This window comes from Danio rerio, chromosome 5 (assembly GCF_052040795.2).
Source record: "Danio rerio strain M-AB ecotype USA chromosome 5, GRCz13ab, whole genome shotgun sequence".
NCBI classification, from domain to species: domain Eukaryota; kingdom Metazoa; phylum Chordata; class Actinopteri; order Cypriniformes; family Danionidae; genus Danio; species Danio rerio.
In genome coordinates this window covers 25,206,956-25,233,161 of record NC_141025.1, presented here as the reverse complement: position 1 = coordinate 25,233,161, position 26,206 = coordinate 25,206,956, and the positions used below count along the sequence as shown (strand labels likewise).

At 33.1% G+C, this 26,206-nt stretch overlaps 2 protein-coding genes across 3 annotated transcripts; one reads left to right on the top strand and one right to left on the bottom strand.

The window, feature by feature from the left end:
* Positions 1-4,402: 4,402 nt before the first annotated feature.
* mpdu1a (mannose-P-dolichol utilization defect 1a) lies at positions 4,403-16,661 on the bottom strand. 2 transcript variants are annotated; one of them, XM_087251753.1, is made up of 9 exons: positions 16,471-16,661; positions 12,828-13,011; positions 10,811-10,950; positions 10,494-10,559; positions 9,937-10,069; positions 8,941-9,026; positions 8,724-8,842; positions 8,514-8,624; positions 4,403-6,371 (listed from the first exon to the last, which is right to left on the bottom strand). In XM_087251753.1, exons 3-9 carry the CDS (start codon positions 10,923-10,925, stop codon positions 6,225-6,227), a joined length of 777 nt encoding a protein of 258 aa, XP_087107879.1. In that variant the 5' UTR covers positions 10,926-10,950; positions 12,828-13,011; positions 16,471-16,661; the 3' UTR covers positions 4,403-6,224. The 2 variants fall into 2 exon arrangements, with proteins under 2 accessions (XP_087107879.1, NP_001004545.1); NM_001004545.1 differs by lacking the exons at positions 12,828-13,011; positions 16,471-16,661 and having other exon boundaries at positions 10,811-11,016.
* tm4sf21a (transmembrane 4 L six family member 21a) lies at positions 15,367-25,182 on the top strand. The gene is made up of 5 exons (NM_001105117.1): positions 15,367-15,583; positions 17,298-17,363; positions 21,386-21,519; positions 22,101-22,290; positions 24,822-25,182. The coding sequence occupies exons 1-5, from the start codon at positions 15,407-15,409 to the stop codon at positions 24,828-24,830; spliced, it is 576 nt and encodes a 191-aa protein (NP_001098587.1). The 5' UTR covers positions 15,367-15,406; the 3' UTR covers positions 24,831-25,182.
* The last annotated feature ends 1,024 nt before the right edge of the window (positions 25,183-26,206 follow it).

The window sequence follows — 26,206 nt, the reverse complement described above, 5'->3', positions numbered from 1 at the left end:
CTTGTCATTTTTAAGGTAATGGTTCACTCACCTTTAAGTAAAATAGCTAACCACTTTTTCTTGTGTACTTAAAAAGTAAACGCTTTGAAACTTGAAACTGGTATACGCTGACTTCATTTGACTTATTCTGACATTTTGAAAAGGCTGATGTACAATGAACTAACATGAACAATGTGATTGTTGCTATTTTTAACAAAAATCTTATTGTATAATCTTTAAGTGAGCATTTGTTGACAGCAGATGCCATCTAAATATAAAAACCCAAGAAACAAACATACACCATTAAATATATAACATCAGCTTATTTTATTAAATCTTAATGTCTAACGATATATAATGTTGTGATATAACAACTGTAGGTACTGTAATATTACCGAATGAAACAATAAAATAATAAAAAAAAGTTTAAAATCTTTAAAAGAATTTCCATTTTTATACTGTAGATACAAATGTTGCAATGATTGATGTGTTATTAGTATTTTGCTTTATAAAAAATTGCATAAACCTTTATTAATAGCCAGTTGTCAGATATCACCACATGAATTATCTAAACAACACCCATTATCATATAGAAGATCTTTTGAAAATACAGACATTGTTAAAAAATAACTACTTCACTGTATTAAGCAATGTAAAACACTATAAATTGCAACAATAATCTGTTTCAGTTTGCTAGGAAGAGTTTAATAAAGCTCCATGTGCGTGGTTTGCTGACGTCTCAAACTAAATTTGCCTGATAAACTGGATTTCTATTCCAGTAGTTGTTCGTAACATATACACATTCCAATCACTGACTTTCTGCTTCACGTGAATTCACCTTGGCCAGACAGACAAATATTCAAGATTGATTGCGGGTATGATGGCTGAAGTGTGGCCTTTCCACACCTTTCTTTTTTATCTCTTTCTCTATCTTGCTCTCCCGTTCACACATATTTAGTTTTAACATGCAAACAATACGTCATTTTAGGGAATTATTTCCACTAAACTTTATCAGCTCACAGGTGGAACACAAGAGGAGTGTTAGTTTTAACATGCTGCACTGAACGAGAAAGGGATTACAGCACTCAGATTGAAGTATTGATCCAAAGCAGCTGCTTGTGAATGAAGGATAGAGAGAGAGAGAGAGAGAGAGAGAGAGAGAGAGAGAGAGATAGCGATGCTTTATTTTATCAGATTTCTTGAGGAGTGTTTTCCACTTTACTTAAAATAACCGCAATGGGGTTTTCTTGAACTTGGTAGAACTGTTGATCATGTGGACTAAGAAATGAAACACTTTTTAAATTCCAACAATGTTCATTTGAATCATAAATTACAGAGAAATTGTCAAATTTTTTGCAGCAGCATCATCTGATATATGCAATTATATTTTATGGAAAAACATCTTAATATAGTGGCTAACTTCTTTGTCTTTCTAAGACTGGCTATTAACTATTAATACCAAAAACTTTGGGATTTGGCTTTAAAAGATGCTTTGTCAAAAAATCCTCCATTGTTTGTTGTCATTTTCATTATTCTACATATTCCCTTTGACTCACAGACTCCCGATCTCAAATAACAATTATTAAACAATTATTAGGAATTGTGGTCAAGCTACTTCTGAGGGGATACACAGTATGCAAGCAAGCAAGCAAACCTAAACAAATGGATAATGTATTTTTTTTATACCTCATTTATTCATTTATTTTTTTTACTTAATTTATCCAGCATATGTTTACCACAGTGGATACCCTTCCAGCTGCATCCCATCACTGGGAAACACCCATACACACTCATTCACACACATACACTACGGCCAATTTAGCCTATCCAATTCACCTATAGCACGTCTTTGGACTTGTGGGGGAAAAAAACTGAGCACCCGGAGGAAACCCACACTAACACAGAGAGAACATGCAAACTTAATACTGAAATGCCAACTGACCCAGCCGAGGCTCGAACCAGCGAGCTTCTTGCTGTGGCACGATCGTGCTACCCACTGCGCCACCATGTCGCCCTACTTTGTTTATAGGAATTTTTAATACATTTGCACAAAACAGAAAAACAAGCAGCAACAACAACAACAAAAATAAAACACAAAAATACAAACAAACATCCCCAACACTAATTTCCCTATTGTGGCTTTAACAGAAGAGACACGTAGCTAACATCGAAGTCTTCAAGCGTTACACAAATGCACAGCAAGTTTAAGTGTGGGGTGCATACACAACTCCAATACAGTACAAACAAATAATAAATAAACATTCATTCATCCATTCATTTTCTTGTGGGCTTAGTCCCTTTATTAATCCGGGGTTGCCACAGCGGAATGAACCGCCAACTTATCCAGCAAGTTCTTACGCAGCGGAGGCCATTCCAGCCCCAACCCATCTCTGGAAAACATCCTCACACACATTCACACACACACACACACACACACTACAGACAATTTAGCCCACCCGATTCACCTGTACCACATGTCTTTGGACTGTGGGAGAAACCGGAGTACCCAGAGGAAACCCACGCAAACACAGGGAGAACTTGCAATCTCCACACAGAAATGCCAACTGAGCCGAGGCTCGAACCAGCAACCCAGCGACCTTCTTGCTGTGAGGCGACAGCACTACCTACTGCGCCACTGCTTCGGCCTAATAAATAAACAAATAATAAATAAATAAATAGATGTAAAAAAGAAAAATGCAAAACGATATACAATACACAAAATAAGCCAACCATTCAGAGTGTAATAGAAGTGAGGTTCTGTATAAAAAACATCTTTGGTTTCTTTCTTTGGACTTGTCTCTAGACAATTAAGTAGATGAAAAGCCAGAGAGCTCTATGATTTTATCTAAAATATCTGAATTTGTATTTTGAATTTGAAGATGAACAAAGATCAAAGGGAATTGAAATGAAACAAAATATATATATTTTTGGGTGCGCTAACCTTTTAACCCCAAGTTTAACCCTAAGTTGGCTTAGATCTTATTAAGTTATAAGCATGGCCAGACAGAATCTGTGGACATGTTTTGCTATTTCTGTGGAAGAAATTGTGAGAATTTTGTAAAAAAATAAAAATTAAAAAAAATAAAGTATCATAACTAAAACCTTAATATAAATAAAAAATAATACATTTTAAACTCTTATTTAATGTTACACTGCAAATCTAATTACATCCACTTATCTGGTAAACAAAGAAAGTCTCTCAAATATCTACTAAAAGACAGAAAATAAAAAAAATAATTTACAAACAGTATTGTAGATAAATCATATGAACATTGTCAAATCAAATCCCTTTTATTGTCACATCATCAGCAGCACGAGTGCTATGATGAGTGAAAAGCTTAGAGCATATAACTATTATTATATCATAATAATATTAGTGAAATCAATGTAAAATCTGAATAAATATAAATGTACACACATTTACACAAGTAAATACATAGACTCAATAATGGGCCAAAAATCTAAGAATTTCTGCTCGTGCAGATTCCATGTGGGCCAAGTTCTAAGTAAATGCTTAAGGGCAGTTTTATGTGGACTTCACAAGAAAATATTGTTCATTGTAAAAAAAAAAAAAAAAAAGGCATATATAAATGCCTAAAATTGAAGAGAAGCCCCCTTATCGAAATGAGGTTTATTTCATCTGGACACACAGAAGTTTTAATCGTTTGTGTTTGTGCGAATTTCAGAAAACCGTGAATGAATATCTCCAGTCGGATCTGTATCATCAGTCACACGAGTGTGGCCCACACAGATAGAAATACTCACCAAACACCAACACCACATTCTCCAGATATATATGAAAGAACGACATGAATGGGCTGCTTATCAGACTCAACCAAACAACACACATCAAAGAGCTCCGATAATAAACACACAATCAAAATCTCATGCAAGCCCATGAAGAAGCTCTCAGTATATGGAATACATAAGTAGATCCACTTCGCTTTTGACATATTTTCTTAAGCCCTTTCACACACACATACGCAGTTCTCCCAGACCCTGATGGGCAGGGCAAAGAAAACACACGCTCGGTATGATGTTTCCACACAGACATGCAGATTAGATCGTAATGATGGTAGATTGAGGTCAGACAGGTAGATAAGAAGCAAACCACACGCATGCACACAGGCTTTATGGCTTGAGTATTCACTGCTCCGGAAACACACACACACACACACACACACACACACATGAACAGCACTGTAGAGGAGACCTCCCACAAAGCAGACAGAGCCAAAACCACACAACAGACCCAACAAACAAACCAGAGCACAGCGTCAACACTGTGCCTAAGCAACACACTGCCTACCATTTCAATACCTTTAAACTACTTGTTGACTTCTCTACTAATCCACAAAATACTTTCATCCAACATGGGTTAAAAAGAAAATGATGCAAAAGAAAGTGACAATGGTGGTGGAGATTTAAGCCATCAGAAACATTTTATTACAGACAAAATGTGCAGTTTAAAGGATCATAGCTTTTTTGTATGAGACAAACATTCACAAACTCTTTTTAAAGAGTGCAAATGCATATACTGCAGTGTGGATCCAAAATAATACAGAACAAATAGTCATGATTAGATAGAAAATAATACTAAACTTGTAATAACTAGATACAGAACTCAAAAATATGTAAATTAAAGTAGAAAACAACTCTCCTGCCACACAGTGGTGCAGTTTTGCAATGCTCACACGCTGAATTGAGCTCATTACTACTGCCACACTGAGGATCACTTGTGATATGACCATTTAATCTTTCCCTTTTTAATTCCAAGGCATCTTTATAGATTACTGATTTTGTTAAAGGGCTTTTTGTGTGTGGACATTATTTTTAATATTCCAACAGAGATTGATCAGACAACACAATGGGTTCTCTTTTACTGAACCATGACATTCATTCCCTGCACTGACAACAGCATTTATGTCAGCATATATGCAAGCTAATAAATATTATTTAGTTAGTATGTTCCATGTAAGTTAAATAATCAAATTATGCAGGATAAAAACAATATGAATTTGTTATCAATACTGAGATGAAACTATGTAGCTACAACTTAATATAAAATGGGCATTGCTTAAGCAAACAATTATAATTATGAAAATAATCAAGCTATTTCTGAACAGCATTGATTTGATTAGCAACACAAAATCAAACCCTGTGTGTTTTCATTCATATATAATCATTATTAAGCTATTTGTGTTTACAGCATTTAAATTTGGCCATAAAAGTTTGAGCTTTGTATGCTTGATGCACAACCAACGTCTATCCTCGCATGTCAAGCAGAACGATCATCTTCCTCAACAACCAATGATGTTTTTTATCATGTGTCAAACTGTTATAGTTGAGCTTCTGTTTGCTGGTTGGCATTTATGTGTGACTAACAAAAAACAAAAATCAATTCTGCTCATAATAAAGTGATTATTTTTTCAGAGATGTGTAATAAACCACTTGGTTTATATGGATTTCATATGGATACCTTTTGATCTCTTTCTAAATGTTTTAAATTAGCAGAACTTTGGTTAAATATACTTAAAATGAAAGGAATTTTATTCAATGTTATCTTTAAATCTTGATAAAAATCAGCAAAAGTCTTATGTTATGGCAGTATTTTCAGTTAGGAGTGAAATGTGATCTCTTTGGTAGCTGTGCATCACAATGCACTAGCTGATCTTGACAAATACATATAATATTTTTGCACAGCAAGAGGTCTAACTAATGCTTATGTGTCAATCTATGCATCTGGATTGAAAGATCAGACATGAGCTTAGACTAAATAATGATTTTTGAAGCAGTTTTCAATTTAGTACTCAAACACAGTACTATAGCAGGCTATCCGCTCGTTAAGTCGTGATGTATTGGTGACATATTGAAAACTGTATCTGAGTCGAAGCCGCAACTCATTTGAATGGAGAAAATACTTGTTTATTACCCCTTTTTAGTCATATCACACATTAAAGTCTCTGGACTTAAAGCATCTCAGACACCAATATTTTAACTATTTAAAAAAAATCAATTTCAAAAAACAAAAAAATCACTTTCTGGCCATCTGATATTAGGCATGGATTTATACTGTATATATTAGTTTGTCGAAAGTATTACATTGCTTTGTAAACGTTTATTATTACCATTTGTTTAGTCTCCCTATTCATTTTGAGTGCTTGGACCCGGAAGCCGCTTCGTGTGACATTACACTTGACAAGCCGATATGACAGTCTGCATACAGGCAGTTTCTTTTACCTCTTTCATTCAGCCTTGTCTTTCTTCATTTGAGCTTCTTTCTTACTGTTTGTTGTGCATTTATTCCAGTACATCAGGATCTGTGCAAGAATCAACCAACTGCAACAGCAGGCCAATGTTTGCATCTGAGCTGAGAAAGAAAAACCTGTGTCCTTCAGAAAAAAAGAGGCACATTGTAAATTACAGATCAATTGTAACAGGTCATATAAACATAAACTAACATCTGTTCATGAAGACCAGAACAAGCTGGCACATATCCTTCAGGTTTGCCAAAAAAGAAAATAGATATAAACAATTCTAGTATTATTACCACTTAGAAAAAGATTGCAATAGTGTGCTTAATAATATTACCGGCCACTTTTTTAGGCACACTGCTTATCCAACTGCTTGTTAATGTAAATATCTAATCAGCCAATCACATGGCAACAAGTGTTTCAGTGTTAAAAAAAGCTGATCTACTGGTATTTTCACGCACAACCATCTCTAGGGTTTACAGAGAATGGTCTGAAAAAGAGAAAATATCCAGTGAGCGGCAATTCTGTGGGCACAAATGCCTTGTTGATGGCAGAGGTCAGAGGAGAATGGCCAGACTGGTTCGAGCTGATAGAAAGGCAACAGTAACTCAAACAACCACTCGTTACAACCAAGATATGCAGAAGAGCATCTCTGAACGCACAACACGTCCAACCTTGAGGCGCATGGGCTACATCAGCAGAAGACCACACCGGGTGCCTCTCTTGTCAGTTAAGAACAGAAAAACTGGGGCTACAATTTACAAAGGCTCACCAAAATTGGACAATAGGGTATATGCCGAGCTGGTGTTTTTTCCATACTGATAAACTTCTGGTGACCTGTTTTTGTGATTTTCTTTCCAATTTATACGGTTCCTTTTACAGCATCAATGTTGTAATGTAACTAAAATACATTCAGTTAAATAAACTTTGGCATTCGTTTAGTTGCTCAAACGTAAAACAAGACAAAAAGCCTTTTACTGGCAAGCACCCATCAGAATCGACAGGCTAGCGCAGAAGCTCTATTAAATATACTATGAGAAAATAAATGCTCATATTATAATGACATGGTGGGGAAATTGTAATTTAATGCAGTGCTTCTTGTACAATCTAAGACCCACTTTATACTGGATATCACTCAGCCAGTGGAGCTCGATGATGTTTGAAGAAAACTGACCTTAAATGTGCAGATTTTTGCATTGGCATACAGTTGATCGAAAGAAATTAACCCAGGTTACTGGCAAATTCAAAGTCCTATTAGCATGCTTCGGCATATACCCTTTAAAAGATTGGAAAAACGTTGGTTGTCTGATGAGTCTTGATTTCTGTGGCAACTTTTGGATGGTAGGGTCAGAATTTGGTGTCAGCAACATGAAAGCATGGCTCCATCCTGCCTTGTATTAATGCTCTAGACTGGTGGTTGGTGGTGTAATGGTGTAGGGGGTATTTTCTTGGCACACTTTGGGCCCATTAGTACCAACTGAGCATCGTGTCAATGCCACAGCCTAGCTGAGTATTGTTGCTGACCGTGTCCATCCCTTTATGACTTCCAGCAGTATAACGTGCAATCTCATAAAGCACAAACTATCTCAGACTGATTTCTTGAACTTGACAATGAGTTCACTGTGCTTAAAGGGCCTCAGTCCAATAGAGCACCTTTGTGATGTGGTGGACCAGGAGATTCGCATCATGGATGTGCAGCCGACAAATCTGCAGCAACTGCGTGATGCTATCATGTCAATATTAACCAAATTCTCTAAGGAATATTTACAGTCCTTGTTGAATCTATGTCACGAAGGACGAGGGCAGTACTGAAGGCAAAAGCGGGTCCAGACTTTTACTATTAAGATGTACCTAATAAAGTGGCCGGTGAGTGTAGTTCCTAAAAAAAACAAACTGCCTTGAAAATAGCAACTTTTCATTTTTCTTCTGTCTTAGTACATGAGGTCTCTACAGAAGGGTCTAGCTTTAAATAGGAACATTATTGAAATTCTTTGGTAATTTTTGAGCGAGATGCTAATGGTCTAATCTGATTCAATGATCTATGCTAAGCTAAGCTAAAAGTGCTGCCACCAGAACTCGGGAACGGCTAAATGAATTAAAAAATGATAAAACTTAACTGTTTAACTCTAGGAAAGTAGAAGAGAGAAGAGAGGAAAGTGTTCCTTTGATGACAGGGTAAATCTAACTATGAAAACCAGAATAAAGTCTGTAATTTAATAAATGATTTCTAATTAAATATCATCAGATGTGAGAGCGTGCATGGGTGTATGTGTTGTGCACCTGCAAGGAACTGAAGACTCGTCCTAGAGAGCCGAGAAACACCAGGAAAACAGAAAGTATAGATAACTGTCCCGTATGTCCACATCTGAAGTTACTGACTACCTGGAAAAACTGAACACACAACATTAAATAAGTAGTTTGTATTAATAAAAGATGTACCAATACACATCCTCTATACAGATTTTTGGGGGGCACAAAGTCCTGTCTCACCCTGCTAGCAACGACAAACAGCACATTCCATTCATACAGAGTCCAAACCACTGCCACAGGGGTCAAAGGTGAAGCCAAGAGGAACATAACGCCACAGAACAGAGCAAGCAAAAATATACCTGAAAAATAAACAAACATTTAATTATGGTCAGTAAAATTATGAAACGGGTATTCTATTCACATGAAACAAGCCTTTTCTCTTTTATCTTTTTCTAACCTTTTATGGTTTTGCCTTCATGGTGGTGGATAAGCAAAGCCAGGAGAGCAATCTGGATCACTGCAAACAAACTTTCCCCCCAGGCTCTACACACAAACACATTCATGTCTTAGCATGACTGCATACACATGCAGAGTACATTCCTCTTCGGTATCTACAATTAGTTGTAAAGCAAATGTTTTATCATTGTTTAATCCATTCAGCTGATCTATGTGTCTGATGTGAGCACTTTTAGCTTAGCTTAACTTAGCATAGATCATTAAACTGCATTAGACCATGATAATCTCGCTCAAAAGGTTTTAATAATTGTCCTATTTAAAGCTTGACTAATTTGTTGCTATATTCAGGGGTGGATTTAGTGATTTTGGGGCCCTAAGCAATTTCAGCCATAGGGCCCAAGTCCTGAAATGCACACTTTCTACTTTTATTTACTTTGTTTTTATATAGCAGCTTTTTTATATCACTCAGTCTTCTTTTCAACATTTTAAATGAATGCAATCTCTACATTTTAAATGAAACTGAGATCAACTAAAAATAATATATATATATATATATATATATATATATATATATATATATATATATATATATATATATATATATATATATATATATATATATATATATAATTTACTGCTGGGCGGCTCCATGATGTATATTACATTTTCTAATATGATTATTATTACATAACATTACATTATTATAATAATATTATATTTGATATTTAATTACGTTAAATTAGTATTTTTAACTCTCACTATACAAAATATGGTACAAAGCGAAGTTATATATAGTTTATAGGTATAATTTAAACCTCTAGATATTTATAAGGGGCCCCTAGATTTCCTGGGGCACCAAGTGGCCGCTTACTGGTTAAATCTGCCCCTGGCTATATCGTGTAATAAGGCTGTTAGAAAATGAAATGTTGCTATTTTCTTCCATACATTCCTCTTCAGTATGTACCATCAACTGTCAGTAAAGCAAAAGCTGTTTTACCCAATGGGAAAGTTTTGAGTGTAGCAGAAAGCTGCATGGGTGGAGATGGCCATCAGGTCCAGAAAAACCGAGGTCAGACACAGTCCGTATGAACTTCCACACCAAAGTATTTTGCAGATCTGGGGAAGTGGAGCTGTGGAAACAAGTGATATTTAATTATCTTTAAGATACATTTAAAGATATTACATTTTCGTTTCTCATTTAAGTTTTCGCGTATGTTCACTTGCTGTGATTTTAACATTTTTGTAGTTTTGTGAGATTAGGATTCTTTCAGTTTACCTAAATAGTTTATTACATTTTTATTTATTGTATTACATAAAATTAAACCAATCTAAATGAGAAATGCTGCCTTGATGACCAACATGTTAATGTATCTCTGGTAGACTTCATTCATTTTAAGTGACAGAAGTGTTTTTAATAGCTTTAGTTTTAGGTAATAGCTGTGGAAAGAAATGCATGCTCACATTCTTAAGCAACCTCATAATACAGACCTTGGAAAAATAATGCTTTGAATAATATATGAAACATGCAGGAATGATGCCAAAGAGTCTACTTACCAATTACAATTCCCATCAAAATAAATATTCCCATAGTCTTACTCAGGACAATCTTTAGGCAGGGTACTAAAGGAAAATACAGTCAGTAAATAACGATGAAGCACAAAAATGTTTTAGTTCAGAACTGACTAAAAGCTGAATGTAGATGCCTCAGATTACAACTGGAAAGTTACAACATGTAATTTGTGTGGTAAAGAAAGTATTAGTAAAACATTAGACACTATAATATGCAGAGGACATCTATTGACAAGTCAGTATTTTGATACTCATTGACATTGTCATGCGTTAAAAGCCATGAGATTAAAACCGTGTCTCACCGTGCATGAAGTTGAAGTAAAAGAAGAACTGGTCATAACATTTTTCTGGCATAAAAAATGTCAACAAAAATTCCTTTAGCGGAGGCATCATCGTCTCCTGGTCAGACGCGTCCATAGTTCAGGCACTTCTGTTGGTGGTCCTGTAGCAAAATAAACAAGTGACTTTTGTTCCTTTTTAACATTTAGTCAAAAATATTTATGCTTGCTATTCATAACAAGTGTCTTATTTAGTAAAATCCCTCTAAAACTGCCTCTGGTATGACGGAAAAGCAAGCTTCTCCAATGATAAGTGCGTTTTAAAGGGGCGTGTATGTTTTTTGGGGTTACAAACTCGTGTTGTCCTGTTTTTAGCGCTGTCAAATGAAAAGTTCTCCTGTGTCTGGAAGTGCAAATCTACGTAAAATTATCCGAAAACAGCACTTACATTTACAGTTTTGGGCACCATTTTTGAAAATTAATGTTTTTATAACGTGGCCTCGCCACGTTAGGCAAAGTGTTATCCTGCAGGGGGCGCTCGCTGCTCACACAGCACAGTCCCCTATTTTCTATCTATTAAATTGCGACCTTAAAAAAGCGTACTTTATAATAAATTGAGGTTTATGGTATACATCATATGAATGCTAAATAAATAAACTTTCCATTAATGTGTAGTTTGTTAGAACAGGATAATGGTTGACCAAGATACAACTACTGAAATATCTGGAATCTGGGGGCTCAAAAATATATAGTGTGTTGTCAAAATGAAGTTATTAATGCAAAATATTTTTTAGAACCAAAATTAGAACACGTTTTTATATATTTAGAATGGGGAATTTACATAACATCTTCATGGAGCATGATCTTTAATTATAATGAGTTTTTTTGTCAAAAAATAACAACCATATACATTGTATTTGTGGGTTTTGCCAAAAATCTACACATGCAACATAAGAAATTTTTTTTTTCTAGTCCAGGGTTAAGGGTTTTTATTATTTTAGATTTTTTTGTCAGGCCTATTTCAAAGTCAACCCATACTGTCTCTTAATTGGAAAAATCTCGGAAATTTCCAAATCTTGGAAAGAATCAGATGAGAGAGCTGTCAGTCATACAAACACTAATATGTTTTTGTGACAGAATATTTTTTAAAATAGTAAAGCATGGAAATAATAGAGCAATTGAATTTAAACTGTATTTCACTGTTAATACTGTAAAGGCCCATTACTTACGTTTTTTTTTTTTTACAGTTTGCCTCATGCAACAAACTACCTTTTGGACACCATCCCTTTGAATGTAAAATATATTATATTAACATATCAAAGGCATAATTTGTTTTATTTATATACTAAAACTGTGTGTTGTTTTACTTTTGTTTAGGCAGTAGCATTTTATTGGGGTAGTTCACCCAAAAATGAAAGTTGACCATTTACTCATCTCCTTGATATGGGTTTCATTTTCTGGGTTTCCTTTCCTTTTTTTTGAACACAAAAGTTAGAAAAATGTTAGAAACCTGTAACTATTGACTTTCATGGTAGGAAAACATGTACAAAATAACTTATTTTGTGTTCAACAGAAAAAAGAAACTCAAACTGGTTTTGTGACAATTGAAGGTGGAGCAAAATGTTTTTCAGTTTTAGGTAAACTATATACCTTTAATACCATCAACATCAATATCATCAAAAATTGGACATGTGCTGGGATGGATAAAGTGGACCATTTACTTTTAAACATCAATTAAATTCAATTCAATTAAATTCAATTCAGCTTTACTTGTATAGCGCTTTTACAATGTAGATTGTGTCAAAGCAGCTTCACATAAAAGATCATAGAAAATTGGAACAGGGTAGTTCAGTTTTTAGTGTTTAAGTTTAGTTCAGTTTAGCTCAGTTCAGTGTGGTTTAATAATCACTACTGAGGATCCAAACACTGAAGAGCAAATTCATCGATGCGCAGCTCTACTGATTCCAAACCATGCAAGCTAGAGGCGACAGCAGAGAGGGGAATAAACTTCACCAATTGGCGAAAGTGAAGAAAAAAAAACCTTGAGAGAAACCAGACTCAGTTGGGCACGACCATTTTAATTTCTCTGCTGGTCAAACGTCTTGTGCAGAGCTGCAGTCTCAGCGGTGGAGGTTGGAAGCTGGCCTCAACGAAGATTCGTCTGTCCCTGGAGCGTCACAGGAATCAGTCTCATGCTCTCCACTCCTCCATGACCAGCACAGCAGCTGCTCAGGATATGGAAACCTTGTGATCATCTCATCGCTGGTCTTGGATTGAATCAGTGACTGCATAGTCTGAGGGCCTCGGGAAGAGTATCCCCAGGTGGAAATGTAGAATAAAGAAAATAATTAACGTAACGGCTGTTCATAGTGTATGTAATCAAAAGAGTTTCTAACCAATCACAAACATCAAACAATAAAATAAACAAACTATTGCAATTAATACGTCATATACATTTCTGCTGGAGATATAGTAAACCCCATGTTGTCTTGAGACAATTAAGCAATATCTGCTTCAGGGGTTAACAAATCTGAAATATAAATAGGATCCCCAAGCTCCCAAAAATGCATGAAATATTAAAAATAAATGTTAATTTCAAAAAGGAATAAAGATTTAATATTTGTCATGTTTGCCTTTATTATATTTGATTCAATTTCAGGTTATTGGTTTATTTATGCAATTAAGAAATGAGGTCATGTGACACTTCTTTATGTTACTATATAGATTGTTGATAATGGTTTAAATAAGTAACTAAATATGCAAATTGTAATAAAACAGTTCCTTGTTTTTATTTTTGATACAAAGTTAAGAGTGAGAGAAGCTTAAGATGGCATAATTATCATGCATAATGTGATTGTTCAAATTTTTCTGTTGAAGCATTTCATTTGACAAACAATTTGTTCGTTTGAAGGAATACCGAGATAAGAGAGCAAGATAAGAGGGCTTTTATAATCTATAATGGGTCCATATACATTTAAGAGAAGTGTTATTGTTATTATTCATACTTTATATAAACCACCAATTAATCATATCTAAAAGCATCTGTTTTGAATGTTTTCTACATAAATATTATTTAAGTTCATTTTATAATGCTTTTATGAAAGTTTTTTTTTTTTCAATCCTTTGAGTGCCTGTAAGGGTGTGTCAGTCTATGTTTTAGTATACTATGTGGTTATTAAAATCATAAAAACCTGAACACCATTAACTAACACCATAGGAAAATCTGTTTTCTAAAATCTACACTGTAATAAATGCTGGGTTTCATGCAATTCCTTCATGTTGTCCCAACACAAATCGATTAAGTTTGCTTAATAGTTTTTACAAATTTAAGTGGATTGAACATTAAACTATTAAGTTGTCCCCCCAAAAAAACTCAATTTAGCTCATTTGAAATATGTAGTTTGAACAAGCGGCAAAAAATATTTTTTAAATGTACTAAATGTTTGCTTCTAACAAAAACCTACTGAAATATTAGTAGCAAAAAAAATATTTGTCGTTTCAAAAAACTCAACTATTAATAAAAGGAATAAAACAACAGCAGTATGCAGAGAGGTCAGGGGTTTACGCAACAGGAAAGCCTTTAAAGGAGAAATGTGTTCTGTCAATGTTTCCATGAGCCTTGGCTGCTCCACTTCTGAAACGTAAACTCTGGCGAACATCAAAAACTAACTCATACTGTGTGACAAACAAAATCTGTTCATTATCAGTCACTGCAAATTTGCTCAACTCCTTTAATGGAGATATTAACACAAAATGTTCAGAAGCGTAGGAGCTTAAAATACAACAGCTTCTTACAGGGCTATCAGCGTTAATATTTTTTACAACTAAACAAAGGCTGGACTGCAACTGTCATTTAACATTTAAGGAAATGACATGAATAGTTATATAGATAGCGTTATTTGTTTTACAGTGTCGCTGTCATGGTGTTTTTCTCTTTCTTCAGAATGAGTACAAAGTCCCACGGTGCATTTGCTTTATAGCACCCTGTGCAAACATAATTTGTTCGAGTGAATACAATCATCCCACACACACATTTTTTCACAGCTCAGAATTTCTTTCATGCCAGATTTGACTCCGGCTGCAGCTGGTTGATTAAAAATGTATTGTTTATGTGATTATTATGACAACCAGTTAACACTGATACATCTCAACACACACAATGTTAAATGCATTAATACAGTAATTGATATATCTGTCATACAGACCAAAGTTTTACATTTATTTTTGTTTTTTGAAAACAGTCTGTGTGAATTTCAGAGAGTTCCCAAGCTTAGGTTTCTTATTGTGTGCAAACAGTTGTTATCGCAATACATCACAAGCTTCTTCAATAAACAAGATGAACTGAATCGATATCATTTTATGTCTTGTGGTTATGTATAAAGTCATATGTATTTTAGACAAGGTGTGGTTGTAGAAACTGGAATCCAAGGGCTGGTCTTATCTTGACTCAATAACTGACCAGCAGTGCCTATAAAAACCTCCCCACTCCCCACACAGACATGAATTCAGGGTGTGTGTGTGTGAGACTCAGAGATCAAACTTTCTGCCAGGGTCTTTTATCAACACTGTAGAGATTACAGAGGTTATTCTCAGGCGTCAGGATTAAACCTATCTCACATCATGTGTACCGGAAAATGTGCATTTTGCGTCGGGACGAGCCTGTACCCGCTGGCGGTCATCTCCATAATCTGTAATATTATTCTGTTTTTTCCTGGCTGGGATGTTAAGTACTCGCAGAATGGACAACTTACTGAGGAGGTCAAGTACATGGGGGGACTGGTCGGAGGGGGAGTAATGGTGAGTCTGATTATGATTCATTCTAATGTTGAAATATACAGTGCACAGCATATACAAGTACACCCCTCACAAATTTCTCTTTTAAATTCATATTTTTACATTAGATTATTCAGTACTGAAGCCAAATCTGGAGCTTATCTAACAAAATAACATTCAATAATGGTCCAAAAAACTAGTAAATCCAATTTTTTTTGTTATAGAAAATTACTGAAAAAGAAATTTTAAAAAAAAGTGAAATCAAGAAGCAAAAAAATAATAATTAGTTGAAATTTAGAAGGTTGTATTTTTTGTTGCAATATTTTGCTTAAATTAAATTGTTTTTTCTTTCAATTTGTAAATATTTTTGGTGTCTAAAATATTGTTTAAATCTTTTTAATAAATCTTTTTTGTTTAAATTCACCAAAATACATAGCCTATATCCACTGAAAAATGGATACAAATATTCATTTTCAAAATGGGGTCTACTCAATTATGCTGAGCATTGTATATGTACAAATATGCATTTGATTTGAACATTATAGCATATTATAGTTTTCAGAATCTTTATTAGAATTCTAAACAACATACAGAATGTCAAATTTGTGTATAAAGTGTAGACTCAGAAATAAAGGTACCCAATTCCCCACAATTTTTCTCCTCAAGTGCAATTTAACAGAGATTAACACATTTTAAAAAATAGTTTAAATAAATAACTAAATAAATTAAATGACTAATTTCTATTAAATAACATCTTTTGTCTTTGTATTTAGCTTAAATTGCAACCAAAGGGCTTAATTAGGTTAATAATAGGTTAACTAGGGAAGGTTCATTAGTCAAGTCATTGAACATAATAATGAATATTATATTGAAAATAATATTGACTTTAAAAATTGTTTAGAATTTCTTACCTGATTTAATTCCAGCCAAATCAAAATAAATAGGCATTTCTCCAGAACAAAAATATTAATAATTTCGCCTTCAACTGAATGTAAGCATTTAAGCAGTTTGTCAATAGTTGCAAGTGTGACTGAACAAGGTGGAATGTTGCACAAAAAATTCATTAGGTGTTTCTTGTTATCGCAACAGCCCTAAGTGTGCTGATTTTCAGCATGTATGTTTTGGCTTGTATTGTCCTGCATGGTGGGAAGAGTCTTTCAGAGCGCTGCAAGCTGTTCTATGGCAGCAGGTCCTGTACAGCTATGAGGAGAGGAGCTTAGAAATTAGTTTGCTAAAACTATCATGTCTAAAAATGTGTTTTAAAATTCTCTTTGTTAAACAGCACTTCGGAAACAATTGAAAATAAATGACAATTTTATTGCGGGTCTAATAACTATTGCCTGTAACTGTATAGTCTAAAAATGACTGTAAGTTTAGTTTGGGGCTTTTTCGGTCACATGCTGTGAATAAGCTGGCCTTGTAAGAATACGCCAAGTTCTAATTTCATTTGGGAAAGGAATGTGCAAAATAATTTTGTCTTGTTTTGAAAGAGGAAATACTGATGCTTCAAGGGTATTTTCATGACTGGTTTTGCTTTGCTCTTGATAAGGTATTAGAGGTGTTGCACCAAATCCGAATCAACATGAACTGAGTGTGAACAGTGTGTAATCTTAAAATTAAATAAATGTACAAAATGCATTTATTGTGTGTGTAAGTCAACTCTAAATGTAACAAATCATAACATTAAATAAAAATCCAAATCAATTCTGTCAAATATAATTCCCTCTCTCTCCCCCAGGTGCTGATTCCAGCATTTCACATTCACCTGACTGGAAAACAAGGTTGCTGTGCTAATCGCTGTGGGGTGAGTGAGCCTTATTTTAGTCTTCAGTTTATAAATATCTACAATCCACTAGAAACGTAGTTATGAAAATGGACTTTTGCAAGCAGAGGATATGTTCTGTATTTGCCTTCTTTGAAATAGCATTAAACAAACACTTAAAATAAATCTGTTGAGGAGTAAAAATAGAAGAAATTTAGGAAAAAATAAGATTTTATTATTTGGAAACTCAGATTTAAACAAAATTTTAAACCCTTAGGAGCGGAGGACAGTTCTTGCAGTAAAAGGAAAACACAAGCAATTCTATGTTGTATGTGTATTGCAAAAAAAAATAAAAAATCATTTTTCAAATGTGGAAATCTGATGCTGTCCCTAGCTTTGAAATATGTTATACTTAGAATAACTGAGATTCAGGCTTGATCCTAGCTAAAAAAAAGTTATCCTTTGTTAACTTCTTTGTCCTTTGTTTTTGGAAGAAAAATGTTAGGCCTCTTTTTTCTGACTGGCTTCTCGGACTCCCCTCCACTTTACATTTGGAAAGAATAAGATATACCACCTCTAGGAACTCTGCGAAATTTGATAAAATGTGGGATACAGTCTTTTTTTTCTGAAACACCATAAAGACTAAGGGTGTCGTTTAATTTCTGAAGATTTGTAAGTTTTTTTTTCTCTCTACATCCATCGCTGTGTCTTTTTATAGTATGTTTTGTGTCGTCATTTTCGCTTGTTTCTTACTTTTTTTTACATTTTGCACAGATTATTGTTTATGATGGGTTTGTCTGTCTGTTTTTTGTTTTTCTGACTGCAAAAATTATAATAAAAAAAGAAGAACTGAGATTCACACCAAGTGACAAATTGTCCATTTGTAACATGATTTGGGAACCATTCATATTATTTTCGCATTTTTACAAGTCACTTTTTTTACATTCGATTTTTACAAGTCTATTGTATGTTAATTCATTTATTTTATTTCATTATTTATTTTATAATGTCTTTTTTGGTTTCATTGTTCTTGTACACCTTGCTTCAATCTTTAATTTTTGTCCCAGACAGTTCCATATTATGATTGCAAATGTTATTCATGTATGCCTTTTATTTTTTATCCACCTGCGACAAACATTTTGATCAATGTTAAAGTGGGAGATTTTGAGATCTTTTTGTAATAAGCTAAATTAACTGTGATGTACTCCCAAAAGAACTTTGATATACAGTTGAAATCAGAATTATTAAACCCCCTAAATAATTTTCCCCCCAATTTTTGTTTAATGAAGAGAAGATTTTTTTCAACATATTTCTAAACACAATAGTTTTACTAACTTAACTGATCTATTTTATCTTTGCCATGATGACAGTAAATAATATTTTACAGACATTTTTCAAGACACTTCTATTCAGCTTAAAGGGACATTTAAAGGCTTAACTAAGTTAATTAGGTTAACTAGGCAGGTTAGAGTAATAAGGCAAGTTATTGTATATCGATGGTTTGTTTTGCAGACATGGGAAAAATATATATTTTAAAGGGTCTAATAATTTTACCTTAAAATGGCTTTTAAAAAATTAAAAACTGCTTTTATTCTAGCCAAAATAAAACAAATAAGCCTTTCTCAAAAAAAAAATATTATCAGACATACTGTGAACATTGTATCCCATTATCATTTGGGAAATAAAAAAAAGTTTAAAAAAATTCAAAGAGGGGCTAATAATTCTGACTTCAACTGTATGCTTCATATATTTCTTGTAAAGATTTAGATGCTGCTGTATTTTTGAAGGTTTTTCATTGAAAATTAAACTAAAAAGAAATTTAAACCCAACATGCACGATGAAATATTTTGGAAATAAAATCTAGAGATGACAATTGACATCCGTGAACAATATGCATGCGCAAAATGACTGGCAAATGAAAATCAGATTTAGAACAAGATTTAGTATAAAAACTGAAATCTGAAAATACATAAATCTGTTTTATTTTTGTATCACCGCAATCATTGTTGTTTTAGTTAAATTGTAAAGTTTTAGTAATTTGGTTGTGCATTTTTTAAAAATCTGTCTGTTTATAATTATTATTCATTTTATTTTCTACTTCTGTTTAGTTGCTTTTGTTTTACTCAAAAAAAAGTGGAAAAAAAATCTTTAACAACAAGATTACATTTTTTTAAATTTTGTTTTGAGGATTTTCTAATGTTTATTTTGTTTAAAAATAGAAAATACAAAAAACAAATTTTAGTTTCATAGTTTTAGTTTTATACTTCTGTTTAAAAATATTATTATAGTTAAAATGAGAACCCAAATACCTGGGACAGTTCACCAAATGTTTTTTTTAACTTGTTTTCATTTACTCACCCTTTACTTTTTCCAAAACAGTTCTGTCGAACTAAAAAATATATTTAAAAAAAAGTTTCCAACATTCTTCAGATTATATTCTTTGTGTTCAACAGAACAAGAAGAAAGATGGAATAAGTAATGGGTGTATAAATGATAATAAATTTATTTTTGGTGACCTATCCCCATACTTCCCAACGTTTATCTCCAAAGTTTTAAGAGATAACAAAACGGGAGGGTGGTGGGAGATAGGTGTGAAATGTGGGAAACTCACAGGAAAAACGGGAGTGTTGGCAAGTATGACTGTCCTTTTAAACTTGGATAAATGAAAAGACACAATTAGAATGTGTTGTATGAACAGGGACGTACATCTCTCACAAAACCGTTATGATACAGAGACACAAAGAGCAGTTTCTAGATCTGTTGTAAATCAGTACCTTATCAGCACCTCCCCTTTACCGGGTTAAGGAAGTACTGTCATTAAACTGCTGTTGACAGAATCTCTCAAAACCCAACGACAAATAAATGCATTCAGAATGTAACTGAGTACATGTGATGTGACGAACACTTGTCATGTGCTGTTCAGACTATTGAACAGACCTGTTCAAAAACACACAGGCACTCCTCTGTTGTGAAAAATCTATAAAGATGTGACTCATGAGTCTGACGTGTCTTGAAAAATGTGTCCTCACCGCAACTCGCAAATATTTGCAGTTTGTGACTAATAAGAAAATCAACAGTTTTACAGGAATCACCAATGACAACCTCATTGAACAGTGACAGATTTGTATGAGTTCATTTTTTGGCCAAGTTGATGCATGTTTGGGAAATTGTTCTTCAAAGATAATTTATGTCAAACATTTGGGAACAATGATTTATGAAGTAAATGCTGTCTTCTACTTGTAAATGGTAAAACACTGAAGCATGCAAGGTAGATAACTGTTTTTGAAATATTAGTAAAATCTGGAATAATTAAAAATAATTTTAATTGCATTGAACTGCATTATGGGATATTGATTTCTGTATGGAAATCTTTTGATGTTGAATATTTATAAGTTTAACAATCATTTTATTAACATGTTTAGCAGTCTAGCTCCAGTTTCCCCCACAGTCCAATCACATGAGAAATATGTAAATTGGATAAACTAAATTGGCTGTAGTGTGTGATTGGGAGAGTGTGTGGGTGATTTTCAGCACTAGAGGTTGCCACTATAAGAGCATCCACCAGTCAAACAATTAACAAAGTAATTTGGTGGTTCATTCTGCTGTGGCGACCCTTGATAAAGCATGAAATAAGCTAAAGGAAAGAGAATGAGTGTGTGAGTAAAACAATATATTGTATACAAAATTATTTATAGATATAAATCTGTATTGGCAGTTCATTACCCATTTCTTTTACCATAATCTACATGACCAAGCTTGACATATCTTGTTTTAAACTTATAAAAATGTCTATAAATCTCCCTTTGTAAAACTTTTCAACACCAAAGGTTGTTGGAAACAAGATTAAGGTTGCATGTTTGAATTTTCAAAGCGGAAATAAACAGAAAACACCAATAAATCCCATAATGCATCTGTTTGTTAATATAGTATCTGTTAGTTAACAGATTGTAGTCGTCTTTCAAGTGTAACTGTAGAGTAATTGTATATCTCCTTTTTTATTAATTCGATGTATATGTTTGTGTTGCATTAATCAGATCATTCTAATTAAATATTTTCTTTTTCAGATGTTCCTGTCCATTTTATTTGCAGCAGTAGGCGTTGTTGGCGCTCTCTATAGTTTCATAGTAGCGCTGATGGGTCTAATTAATGGGCCATACTGTTTATCTAGCTTTAGTTGGACCACTCCCTTTAAAGACAGGTAAAGCCACGCACCTTAGTATTTGAATATATTTAAATATATACATTTCAAAAATTAAAAGAGAGCTAATAATTTTGATTTCAACTTTATATATATATATATATATATATATATATATATATATATATATATATATATTTTTTTTTTTTTTTTTTTTTAATTTGTATTATTATGAATTGTATGAATGTATGAATTGTATAAATACTGTATAATGAATATTTCCCAAATGATGTTTAACAGAGCAAGAAAATTTTCACAGCATGTCTGATAATATTTTTTTCTTTTGGAGAAATACTAATCTGTTTTATTTTGGCTAGAATAAAATCAGCTGTAAAAAAAAAAAAAAAACATTTTAAAGTGCATCTATGGTGAAAAATCTACTTTTCAAGCTGTTTGGACAGACATATGTGTAGGTATAGTGTATAGACCGTCATATTGGTGTGATATAAACACACCCAGTCCTTTTTTCAATTTAGCAACATAAAAATGGTATATATATTAAAAAACATTATTGTTTATATATATATATATATATATATATATATATATATATATATATATATATTGTTTGACTCTCTCAGGAACGAGAGTTACCTTAAGGACCGTGACTCATGGAAAGATTGCACCGAGCCGAAGAATGTGGTGGAGTTTAATGTGGGTCTGTTCTCCACACTACTGGTGACCAGTGCTGTGCAGCTCGTCCTTTGTGCAGTGCAGATGATCAACGGTCTTTTCGGCTGCCTCTGTGGAACCTGCAAAAAAGACAAGGGGGTGAGGAATTCAGATGAGAAACAAAAAGCATATTTAAAGTAATATATTACATTACTCAAACACTGTAAAATATACAGTGAAAGAGAACTGATTAGTATTTCGGTTTAGAGTTAGACACGGAGGAGATGATGTAAATGATTATGTTTTACCCCTCCCTATTGGTTTGAAGGGAGCTACGTTTTGTTTCTTATTCAAAACTTGTTGTAAAGTAGTGTGTTTACACACAAACAAAAAGACTTCCAATCTATTCCTGTTCAGTTTTAAAGGAGACAAATCCGACTTTTTTTTTGCACAATGCAATTTTAGTCCATTTAATAATCTTGCAAAAAATAAATTCTTTCTTTCCCTTATAATTTACTTTATTGCAGAAAAATATTTTAGATTTGAGTATGTTTGTAAACACTCAGCAGTAAGTAGGACACTATAGTGCAGTACAGTATATTGTAAACACTGTCAGCAGTACATTATCTGTATTAAAGTAAAATAATAATAATCAATAAAATTACCCCAGTGCATGTGATAATTATTTTTTATAGTCTAAAGCAGAGATGCCAAAACTAGGGCTGGTGGTAACCTGGTAGCTTTTAATTTGGCCCGCCTTCTCATCTGAGAAGAGAGGGAGAATAATGGGGATGGTTAAGAGACTGTCATTTCATATTTAATGTAACCTTTTCTTAGTTTGTTTTATTGTTAAGCTACACAAAAAAGCTAACTGAAAATAAACGTTTCAATTTAAATGGTTTAAATAAATCAGAATTAGTTTAAAATGTACATACTGTCACCTGACGGATAGAAGACAATGCAGAGACTTGTATTAAGCATTGAACTCTGCTGTTATACATGTGATTATGTTTTTATTGCATTTTATTGCAAATATATATATATTTTTTATTATTCTGCATTAGGTAATATAATTTAAAGTAATGTTTCTATTTATTTATAAATAAAATTGGCAACTTAAATGTAAAAATGTTTGGTATCTTTATCTTCGGCCCATGGCTCTCAATGATATTTGGCTTTTGGCTCTTCATACAAAAAAGTTTGGGCTAAAGTAATAATTAAGAAAATCTCAATTATGTCATTCATTTGTGTTCCAAACAAGGGCAACTTTTCTATTAAGGGACAAGAATTACATTCACAATGATTCTGCAAAACCTGTGCCTTAAGTTGTATATACAAGTAAAAACTTACAACATAAATTCACAGAGAAAGCATACGTTAGCATTATATTGAAACATCTGTTTATATTTTTATAAAACAACTCACCACAGAGTTAAGGGATCAGAAACTATCAATCTGTAAACATGCTTTGTACTTTAAATGAAGAAAATAAACATGCGTTATTGATGTGATGGAAAAAGTTAGCGAGTTTACAGTCTACAACATACTTTGTAGAAATTCTGTGTATTAAACTGCACAACCCAAAAGAAATAATGGTGATCAACAGGATGAGAGTCGGCTCTCTATAGAACAAAAATGACAAAAAAAAATGAATTATTTTATTTGACATTTTTTGCATTTATGAGGAAAAAGCTTCGTTATGGATGTGACAGATGTAAAATTGGCACTTGTGTGATTTTGGTAAATCAAATATAATAGCTTAAAGCCATCGACAGAGACATTTTGAATGGTTTTAAAGCACTGTAAAACACTTGCTCACACAAAAAGCGCAGAAACGTGAAAACTTAATTCTTTTCATAGCAAGGCATAAAATTGCTCATATTTCATTTAAATACATCGAACATATTCATTAAACTTATTTATGTTTTAGTGTTTAAATAGTAATATGAGCATATTCTGATCTACTGTAACCTCTGATTGGCTATTTCAGCAGATGAGTGATTTTAAGATGACCCATTTTTAAAAATTCTGACATTATTTTCCAATTTGTGTCCACTTTTCCAAACTTGTTTGAGTTTCTTTCTTCTGTTGAATACAAATAAACACTAACTAAAAACCAAAACGCCATCAACTTCCATATTTTTGCTATGGATGTTAATGGCTGCTTTTTCCCCAGCATTCTCTAGAATATTAGTTTAGAAGACAAAAGTGTGTAAGTAAATAGCGAGGACATTTTTATTTTTGTGTGAACTATCTCTTTAATATTTTATTGGAAATTTTAAAAATGCTAAGAAAATTGTGAATTTTGTGACAGGTAAAAAAACAACTTACAACTCTCCAATCCGATGACTGTGACTAACACAGAAATAGTTAATTTTAAACAAAGTGACTCAAAATCTAAATAAATTCGTTTTTATCTGTTGAAAACAAAAGATAATGGGAAGAATGAAGGTTACCTTAAATCAAAGTCAACGACTACCCTCAGCTGTTTAGTCCCTTCATCACCAGCGTCGTGCGAGTGCTGCAAATGTCCCTTCAGGAGTTCCGTAGTTTTACAATTGTTATCATTAAAAAAAATCATTGAAATTGCTGGTATTATACTCAGAAATTAGAGTAGGGTTAAGTGGTGAAAAAGCGGTAATTGTTTTCTTTGATTTATCTATCATGCTATTATTGTTGCTTTTTTTTAGCCGCTGTAACTCCTTACTGCTCCAAACGCCCGGGAGACCATATCCATCACACCTGCCACCCAGCCTCCCAATCAGCTACCGAGCGCCATCTTCTGGAAGATGTTGAAGAATTTAATGGAATGTGTTTGTACTTTGTGTGTGTACACGTAAATCTTTTCATATTTTGATGTTTATTGCTTACATTTTTTCTTACTACTGTTTTTTAAGTAAAGGCATATGCGTAATGACTTCTAGAGCCAATCATATTTTTTAAAGAAAGTTGCGTTAATTAATGGCATAACACTCGTTTTGTATGCATCTGTTTTTTATAGGTTAAAGATTAAATGAACATACTAAGAATAAAATCCAAACTGTTACACAATGTGTGGAATGTGTGACTTTTTAATATTACACAATATAATTCTTCCCAGAAATATGAGAATTTCTATCAAGTTAAATTAATATCTCTGTAAAACATTTAAAAGACAAAAATACACTGGTAAAAATACAATTTTTAAGATGAATCATGTAAAAGAATATGTACATTCAGTAACATTTCAAAAAAGTTCCGTCTGCCCACAGTGTGAGTGTTCTTTGGGACAACTATTATTTATTTGCGCAACACTCACATACAAGTATGATAGCCACATTGACAGCACTTAGAAACAGTTAAAACAATGCAGCATTTTACTAAAATATATTTCATCTACACTATTTGTAATAACAATTATTGAAAAAAAGCATTATGAAAAGGTTGCCTCTGGTTTTTGAAACCCACTGTATTTAACACTTTTACAGTCACATTTTAAGTTCACACTTGAAAATTATGTTACAGTGATCGGCATATATAACTAAACCTCTCATGAATCTATAAAATTCATGTTTTAAAAGGAAGCAGTACAATATTATATTTGTGCATATACATTAGTCAGTACTAAATCTGGAGCTACTCTAACAAGATAACTTACAATAACGGTCCAAAAACTATAGCTCTAAGTTATTCAGTATGTTATAGAAAAACATTAAATACAAATTTAAAAAAAAAAGAGAAGCAAAAAAGAGAATTTAGTTGAGATTTTGTAGGGTGTTTTTTTGTTTGTTTGTTTGTTTGTTTTATTTGCAATATTTTGCTTGAATTTAATTTTATTATCTCTCAATTTATAAATATGTTTGGTGACTAAAATATTATTTTAATAAATATATCTGTTTACTAAATCTGTTTTGTTTAAATTAACTAAATACATTGCCTATATTCACTGAGAAATGGGAAAAGACATTCGTTTTGAAAATGGGGTGCACTCAATTATGCTGAGCATTGTATATGCATTTTATTACTTATGGTTTATCAAGAGAAGATCAAGTTTAGACTAAATGCTAAATATGTACTGACAAATGTCCCACCTGTG

Bases quoted from the DNA above. Each gene is read 5' to 3' on its own strand.
- mpdu1a (XM_087251753.1), bottom strand. From the start codon at position 10,925: ATGGACGCGTCTGACCAGGAGACGATGATGCCTCCGCTAAAGGAATTT. The intron at 10,560-10,810 runs GTGAGACACGGT...ATTTTCCTTTAG, and splicing joins TTACTTCAACTTCATGCACG to TACCCTGCCTAAAGATTGTC. The intron at 8,625-8,723 runs GTGAGACAGGAC...TTGTGTGTTCAG, and splicing joins TGTTTGTCGTTGCTAGCAGG to TTTTTCCAGGTAGTCAGTAA.
- tm4sf21a (NM_001105117.1), top strand. From the start codon at position 15,407: ATGTGTACCGGAAAATGTGCATTTTGCGTCGGGACGAGCCTGTACCCG. The intron at 15,584-17,297 runs GTGAGTCTGATT...TCTCTCCCCCAG, and splicing joins TGGTCGGAGGGGGAGTAATG to GTGCTGATTCCAGCATTTCA. The intron at 21,520-22,100 runs GTAAAGCCACGC...TGACTCTCTCAG, and splicing joins ACCACTCCCTTTAAAGACAG to GAACGAGAGTTACCTTAAGG.